The 9,678-nt window shown below is 36.7% G+C and overlaps 1 protein-coding gene across 1 annotated transcript in view; it reads left to right on the top strand.

Moving 5' to 3' along the window:
* Positions 1-5,873: 5,873 nt before the first annotated feature.
* The window catches only part of LOC106880451 (uncharacterized), a 126,266-nt gene continuing 122,461 nt past the window's right edge, over positions 5,874-9,678 (top strand). Inside the window, exon 1 of the mRNA XM_052978580.2 lies at positions 5,874-5,975. Within this exon, the coding sequence (XP_052834540.2) occupies positions 5,874-5,975 (102 nt within the window). The remainder of the gene's footprint in view (positions 5,976-9,678) is intronic.

The following is a 9,678-nucleotide window of genomic DNA, read 5'->3' as shown; positions in this document are numbered from 1 at the left end:
TCACATTTGTCTAACAGATAGAAACAACAATATTATGCAAATAATATAATATGAATGTATGTATGTGTGTGTGTGAGAGAGAGAGAGAGAGAGAGAGAGAGAGGGAGAGAGAGAGAAGGAGAGAGAAAGAATGAAAAAAATGGAGAAAAAAAACTGTGTACAGACGTTATATATTCAAAGACAATCAAATTCATACATAGGAATTCCTTGACTAAATAATATATGGGCAAGTGCCTTCTACTATAGCCTCGGGCCGACAAAAGCCTTATGAGTGATTTGGTAGACGGAAACTGAAAGAAGACCGTCGTATATATGTATATATATGTATGTGTGCGTATATGTGCCCGTAACTTAGCGGTTCGGCAAAAGTGACCGATAGAAAAAGTGCTAGGCTTACAAAGAATAAGTCTTGGGGTCGATTTGCTCGACTAAGGGTGGTGCTCCAGCATGGCCGCAGTCAAATGACTGAAACAAGTAAAAGAGTAAAAGATATATATATATATATATATATATATATATTTTTTTTTTTTGAACCACCCAAAACTAAACAGGGAACAAGCTGACAGACAACGCATTTATGAAATAGATTGCATCAAACCTAAAGATCACCCATACACAAGGAACAGAACACACCAACAACGTCCCAATACCAGGCATAACCACCCCATAACAACCCAAAACAACACTAGGATAAGAAACACACCACATGCTAGTCACTACTACCCTATGACCCAAAATTACTGGCCCCCACCGAACTCAAGAACAACACAAAATAACACCAGATCAAAAAACATCCCACATACTAGAGTTACACACATCACTAACCAAAATACCCATAGACACCCACACACATATAACAATCTAAGGCAACACTACTACCATTCCCCAGAACCAATCCCATATAACCTCACAGACAGCTCATGCAAACAAAATTACAAACAACATTTTTTAGCCCCAGACCAGAGACACCAGGACACAGGCTGGAATCTAGTAATCAGGAAAAACCGAAGATAATCAATCTCTCAACCAAACCTCTTTCAAGCATAAAAATAGACATCCTCTCAAAAGGGCTAAAATTCACCCCAACTCCACGCAGAGCCAACCAAAATGAATTGAAGGATAGTATAACAGAATTCTGTAGAAAATTAAGACTCACAGAAGCATTAACCAATCACAACACTGAAGATGACTCACTAGTCAAAAACAAAAGTGAGCACATCCCACACAAAGGTAGAAATAAAAATCTAGATGAATTCTGCAACCACATCGAGAACTTCCCTTACCACACCATGCATAAATAGACAGTTAACTCAAACTTTAACACTACACAATGGAAGGAACTAATAGAACTCCAAAATAATGAAGATATTACGATTAAGGAAGCAGATAAAAGAAGTGCAGTTGTAATAATGGACACATTATACTATAGAAACCTAGTAATCTCCATGCTGGATGACAATCAACACTATGAAAAAGTCACAAACTACACCCCACAAAAAATAATGAAAACCCTGTCCTCACTAATTAAAACACATGGAAATGAACTGACAACCAAGGAGATTGATTTTCTAACAAACTTTAAATGCAAGCCTAGCCTCTTCTATGGTCTGCCAAAAATATACAAAAGCCAGATCATAAATGAGACCATAAACTGCGACCCATCATAGCTGGCCCAGCCTGTGAAACACACAGACTAAGTCTATTTATGGACATCCTCCTAAAACCCTTCCTTAAACACATCAATAGCTATATCAGAGATGACTTGGATATGTTAAATCACCTCCCAAAGAAAGTCAAGGAAGAAACAATCATGGTCTCATTTGACGTGATTAATTTATACACCAGTATTCCTCATAATTATGGACTAGAGGCAATTCAGTTCTGGCTGGATCAATTCCCGAAAGAAATCCCAAGCAGGATCAGTAAAGAATTCATTACTAAATCGGTTGAATTTATCTTACGAAACAACCACTTCATGTTTGACAATACTTTCTACCGACAAAAATCCGGAATTGCTATGGGCACTAGGGCAGCTCCAGTCATTGCGAACCTAACAATGGGTTACTTGGAAATAATAATATACCAGGAATCTTTATCCACCTTTGGAAACACCCTTACCCAATACATAAAAGAAAATTGGAAAAGGTTCCTGGACGACTGTTTCATACTCTGGAATGAAAACACAGATGAACTCTTGAAATTAAAAAGTCTATTGAACAGTGTCAACCCAAACATACAGTTCACAATGGAGTACAACCAAAAGGAGCTCCCATTCTTGGATATACTAATTAAAAAAGTAAACCTAAAAATAGAAACGGACATATTTTACAAAACCACAGACGCCAAACAATATCTACTATTTGATTCATGCCACCCAAGACACACCAAGACAAACATCCCCTTCAACCTTGCAAGAAGGATATGCACAATAGTGTCAGAACAAAATACTAGAGACTATAGACTACAAGAACTCAAAAACACACTAATTGACAGACACGACCCAGTTCAACTCACAGAGGATGGAATCAGACGTGCATCACAAATTGACATAGAAAACTTAAGAAAAGTTAAACACAGCAACACACCTTCCCCGAAAATACTGCCGTACATATCTACATACAACCCCAGAAACAAAGAAGCCTTCACCATCATCACCCAAAACATACCAATGCTACATAAGGATCCCAAATTAAAGGAAATTTTACACACACACAAAATCATTAAAAGCTACAAACAACCAAAATCACTGAAAAAGATCCTCACAAAGGCAAAATTATTTTCCAAAATAACAGATGCAAAAGTAAAAAAATGTGGTCGTCCAAATTGCGCAACATGCCCAAACATTCTAGAAGGTTCAGAATTCCTCTTCAAAGAGGGAGAAAAATTCAAAGTTAAATCTGGCTTTACTTGTGCCTCCGAAAACCTTATTTATGTAATAAGATGCTCGGGCTGCCACGAAAACTACATAGGGTCCACAGAATTATCGCTCAGACGCAGATGCACTCTGCATCGACAGCAGATTGCATGCCCAGAATACCGAATGATACCTCTTAGTGGGCATATTGAGAAATGCGCAAAACAAATGCTACCACAATTTATAATCTTTCCTTTCTATCAATGTGCCATTAGAACACCAACACAGATTAGATTAAATAAGGAAACCTTTGTCATTCAAAAATACAAACCCAAACTTAACCATTACTAATACATTTAAATAAGGAAATTCATCACCCCACTGAGAGGGGAAAAAATATAGAACAAAACCATGGTAAATTAATCAAATTCTACCACCTCCTAGATTTCGATTATCTCCCTTATACCGGAAGAAATCCCTAATTACCTCCCCCTATCTAGAACTCTTCTTTTCAGACTGGAGCGAACACATGTTACAATGAAGTAGAGAAATTTGAAAAGACAACACGAAACCGGTTATTTCTCCAAATACAATGTTTATATACCAAAAAAATTTTATAACATTTTTCTGACATAATTTAAATATATACTTTAACCATGTAATACAAGTCTTCTGTAGTTTTTTCACTCTTATTATCTTTTATATATATATATATATATATATATATATATAGCAATAAGAAAATGGAGGGGAATATGAGATACTCATCAACTTGCAGATACTGTATTCCATTGATTAATCTGTTTATTTTATAGCTAAATTGACAAAAAACACAATATACAGACACTTATGACATACCATGTCATATCAACAATTAATTAAGATTTCAAATTTAAAGGACATTTAGCAATTGGAGAAGACCTCTTTCGGTCATCAATGACCATGGGATTATACCTAGAAAGTTCCACTCCGAGCACAAATCAGGGAAAGGTTGTTTATGGAAGATCAGAAGTCGCCAATGCATACCAGACTCCCCTCTCCACACCACCGATGTCATTCAAGGGAAAGGCAAAGGCCGATACAGATTGGCACCGGTGACGTCACAACTCATTTCTACAGTTCAGTGAACTGGTGCAACGTGAAATAATGTCTTGCTCAAGAACACAACACACATACAGATGCACGCACGCGCACACACATACATCCATCATGAACTAGGACCCCAAACTCCCTACTAAAAACTACGTAGAAAACAAAACAATACACTTCACATCCTAACACAAACTACAGTCACTGACCTCGTACCTAGTAATACAGAAATATAAAGAAATAATGAACATGCAAGGGACACGTTTTATTGATGCAGTAAGCTTCAGCTTCCACAGTCTATAACACTACGGGTACATTACAACACCCTCAGAGCCATACTACAACAACATCCTAAAAACCCTAAACGCACAGAAGTAACTGCAACATCAATAGCCTCACCGGTCCGCAAACACAGATGGGTGGCTCAACACCAACAAACAAAAAGTGCAGATGAGCAGTAGCTGTCACTCGCTGACTGAGTACACTTCACTCACTTTCGTTGTGGCTGCCACCAGAAACAACAGGTACACAGACATAGACTTTGAAGAAATGGACTGCGAAGAAAATGCGATATGTCTAGAGTGTCATATTACAGGTTATGTTATTTGTCATTGCATGATCGAGCGTGAGTTATCAGTTAAGCTAGGGAGCTCGGAAATCACTGACAATAAACCTGTGAAAAGACGATCAAAGAAAGCTTTAAAAATCTGTATTCAGTAGAATCAAGTCTGGAATATATGGAGTTGACTTTGACTACTAGGTATCACGACAGTACACCGAATATATGATTTGGAAAAGGTGCCTGCCATACCCAAAATATTTCTTCAATGATTTTAATGGACGAAAATTTCCAGTGTCTGTAATCTAAACTGGAACACCAAAAATGAAAGTGAGAACCGATAATCACCTATGGAAAGCAGTCCTTGTATTGTCTACATTGGTGGGATTCTCTGTTATACAATGAGATCACTGCAAAGCCAAAGTCGATCATGGTATCCAAACAAGGCCGCAATATTTAGCATGTTTCCTGAACATGAAAATTGTATGACACTAAGCAACTATTTTAGGACGCGTGCTGTAGAATATGATTGATGAAGTAATTTTTCGTGTACGAAGAAGACTTTCTTCTTGTTACAAATTTGTAAAATTTATAATGGGAGTTTCTTGGAGACCACGGAACTTTTGGGCCATTACGATCCTTTTTAGCTAAATATGTTTGCAAAGATTAGATATTCACAGGAAAAAAGTGAACTGCTTCATCTTCATTCTCCCAGGATAATCTTCGGTTGAATTTATTAATAACTGCACAAATTATGTTCGGAATTACGTTTGGGTTACATAAGAGCTGTGTAACATTATTCAGTTATTGTTGACACAATGCAGGATTCCATATTTTTGACTAGCCAAAGATGATACCGAATTGGCAAATGAAGAAATATTTTTAATCTTCGTTGATTGTAGTAAGAAGTGGGTAGAATTAGTAAGCTTAACTCCAGAAGCATTCAAATATTTTAGGATACTTATTCAAGATTGCTGCAGACAGATATAAAAATGCTGCTATTATATCTGGTCAGTACAATGATCCCCAACGACACATACCATCAAATACATAGAGCATTTTTCTCTGCGTACCTGCCATTCTCTAAACTTATATGATATTGATTCTGCAGGATATTGCACAGAGGTAGAGCAAACAATATACAATTTTCTTTTTTATTCGTCAGCGCTGGGTTATTCTCGAGGATTGTGAGAGTGAATCCACCCACGCTTTGTCAGATACCTGGTGGATAGACAAGCGTCATACCATTTTGCACTCAACTCAACTTGCACTCAAGACACTTCTGTTTCTCAACCACACGTCAAAAACTGTTAATAAAGTTAATGGTGTAATGAAATACATGTGAACCTTCATTTGTATCCTTACCCCGTTATGACTGAAGATTCTTCCACTAATCGACAACAGAAATTTCGACAGCTCTCTGGTCGTACCCAGTACAAAACAACACCTCCCAAAATTGTATCTCCAAGCATTGTTTGTTTACTTGCCGGTTATTTTATTTTCAACTCACACCAATCTTACAGGCGAAGTCACATATGGTAAACTGTTACTACCCGTTAAACAAGGCTGTTGTCTAGACTAAATTACTTGTTTAAGTGTGTCACTAAGATACTTGGGTATTCACCTGTTTAAAATACATGGGAGTGAATATATGAAGATTGAATAACATAATGACAATTTACACTTGTTCAAAGTCTACTTATAATAGTGAAGGCTTAATATCGCACTTCAAGAATCTCCCCAAATACCTTACTAGCTCTCTCGATCTTAAGAACACGTAACGAAACGGACTGTTAATTTTTTATTTGCTTTTCTACTGCAATACGTTATCTCAGCATTCCAATGTTTAATCCAAGTATGAACTAAATCTCCCATTTATTACTAGAGTATATTGTAAGCGTATCAGAGAAAATTAAGCTACCGACAAATAAGCCAACAAACTGGTTTCGATAGTGATTGAAGCCAACACTCTTCTCTTTAAGCCGTTATCAGAGTTTATTCTCCTGCCTTAAATTTGTGACTTTACACCAAAATAAAAATTCCAAAAATTAATATTTTATCACAGTGTACCAGGTTGGGTTAAAAGTTTTTCCGTATTTCAAGCTTTAATTATTCGTTCAAACAGATTATATACAAAAAAGCATTTATTCATCAAAATATATCCCATCATATTCTATTATATGTTGCCATCGTTGTGCCAGAAGCATGTAACTTGGGGGAGGGGCTGGTCGATTTTATCGATCCCAGTGTTTAACTGGTATTTATCTAATAGACACGAAACAATGAAAGGCAAAACCAGCCACGTCAGAATTTGAGCTCTGAGCGTAAAGCCAGATAAAATACTGCTAAGTATTTTGACCGGCGTGCTAGCAATTCTGCTAGCTCCCTGCTTTAAAATAGGAACTAACTCTACGCCATCAAAAGTTCATATAATCTCCGATTTTCTGTCTTCTATAAATATGTAGCATTGTATCTATCTCAGAAACCGATATTTTACGAGACAATTCTTTTGTATATTATTTCTGTAACCATACATTTCTGAGTTCATAGCCTGCCAGAATAAACTTTGTATTACATATTTCCTGAGTCTATAAAATACTTACACTTCTTTGTTAGGGAAAGGAGGAATCTGATGACTTTGAAACAGATAACGTTCTTTTTGAACACTGCAGGTCGATGACTGCAGGAAAAAAATCCTGTGAAGGGAGGGAGTTCCAGAAAAATAATGTTCACGAAGATAGTCTGGGAAAAGTGGTTACTGAAAGGAAATTAGTGCGTCTGCAAGTTACTGCAGTTAAAACTCCCACAAAAATGCTTTCACTAGGTTAACACCAAACAATATCGCATTAAATGCTTTTTACTTCTTTATTCGAAATCACCTCAAACAAAACCCATAGGCTACTTCTTGTCAAAGGGTTAGGAACATAGAAAAGTTTCAGAATTGTAATATTTTGTCGATGACAGGGTTAATATAGCGACCAACAGAGCTTAACACCAAGTAGACTACACATTCGATTCTGCACTCTGTCAAGGGTACACAGAAATGTTTGGAGGAACCTGTTCAAATATATAAGCAGTGTTCCAGTTTTGGGTGGATCAGGCTCTTGTAGAATTAGCATAGAATTTCAGGTGTTAGGAATATTTTTGTAGGACGAGCCCATCATTCTAGCAGCCACTCTGGTGTGGAAATTTCAGACTGAACAAAAAGACTCCTTCAAAGTAGTCCTAACCATCAAAATAGGCGGAAGGTCAAGAATTTCACAAAGATAGCAAAGAGAAACACGGTTGATCTTGGAAGCATTAAATGTAAGAAGCCATTTGTTACCCCATTGCACAATCCCAATGAGGTCATGATCTGATTATGGAGGAAAAAACTCTTCCAGGTATACCATAGCTGGTCAGTTTATGTCGTTTGGAGATGTCTAAGTCTATAACACGGGCATCAAAGTTGTTATCCAGTGTAGTATTCTGCGAGTGACGACTGTATTTGCAATGGACCTGGAAGATTGAAAACTCTCTCAAGAGATTGAATTTATTCCAGTGATTAATGACGTTCTTTTTAATGATAAATTCAAACAACTTGCTTTTGATGCCCTGTAGGCTAATTGGCCGATACTGAGATGGGAAAGAAAAATAACTGAGCTCATTAAAACTGGGCAAATCACAAAGTCTTAAGACAACGATTGAATAACTTTCTACAATTGGGAATATCTCAAGGGATGTACGTTTGAAATTTGGGGTGACTGCTGGTGCTGCCGCCTACGGTTACTTTCAGAGTAAGAGGCAGACAGAAAGAGAGTTTACTAAGAAATACAAGGGAGGGAGAAATTTCAAGGGATATACTTATCTACAAAATGATTGGAGTTTGGTTTGAGCTGATTGCATTTGACAGATGAAGATTATTCATAAGTTTCAAAATTTGCACATTCAGAAATGAGAAAAAATACGAAATGGGAAAGGCCGGCAAAAGGTTAGAGTCATCCTGCAAGGAATTTGAAACAAAGTTCTTATCAAATGGCTTGATTTTCTGTGAGGAAGAAGATTATTTATAAGATTATTTAAAATCTATTGATGATTGTAGAAACAGGAAACTTTCCACGGTTAAAAATTCAATTGGTTGTTCTCCAGAATTCACATGAGCCGAGCCTCTGTTGATTAATTCTTGTTTAGACAGATTCAATATAGCCAGTGACAGCGTCCTACTCTTTAGATAGGCAAAGAAAAAACTACTTTTTGAGCGTTGGCGTACTCTACACTACTCTTATGCCGAATTAGATTTAGCACAAATTTATTATGACACCAGGGAGATATTACTGAAAACAACACAGTTCCTAAAAATAATCTTGAAACAAATTAAGCTACACAATTTAATTCAGTATCGTCATGATTCCTTTGTTCGCTTATTCTAACATTATTTGAAATGCAATTTGACAAATCAATTATATGCAGGTCGCATTAGCAGTACCTTTCATTGCTCTTATGCTGTGTCTATGTTAAAAAAAAAACAACATAACATAACACTCAACCGACTAATTGACCTTGTAAATAGTTACATGGTGTGTATACCTCAGTGTTCTAACTCGTTAGTACTCCGTAAATCACATGGCTATGTCGTTAACATGAAATGGTGAGTTCAATCTCACCGTCTACCACAAGGCTCAAAACATCTCACCCTCTTCAATGTTCTCTCCGTATTCCCGCTTTCCGGGTTTTCAACTTGCTTCCATTAGTTGTTCGTATTTTATGATTTAACGAATCTCAACTGCTTTAATATCATTAAAAACTCTAATTGTAGTTGTAAGTGAAAGAAAATTAAAATGTTCTTCCGGTGAGCCAGATACACAACCTGATTTTGATTTTCGATCATAGCCATTTCATGTACCTTTCTTGAGAAAAGTATGAACGTCTCACAGTTTAATTTTTACTTCATAACACACGTCAAGTCTTATACCCCGATATGAAATCAAGTTGTATATGCAGTGGTTTACGGAAAACTTTAATCCAGTCCAAAGTAGTGGTTCTCAACCGGGGTCCATATGGCCCTTGAGAGTCCATTTAAGATTTTTGGGTTTCCACGTAATAAAATAGTAAATTGGGGATACACAATAGTATTTTAAGCGTCGCTGAAAAAAACTTTGCTTTAGACGTAGTTGCATGTATTGCAAAAAACAGCTAG

Source organism: Octopus bimaculoides, chromosome 2 (genome assembly GCF_046866305.1).
Source record: "Octopus bimaculoides isolate indiv1 chromosome 2, ASM4686630v1, whole genome shotgun sequence".
In the NCBI taxonomy this organism is placed as follows: Eukaryota; Metazoa; Mollusca; class Cephalopoda; order Octopoda; family Octopodidae; genus Octopus; species Octopus bimaculoides.
This window is presented reverse-complemented; position numbering and strand designations above follow the sequence as displayed.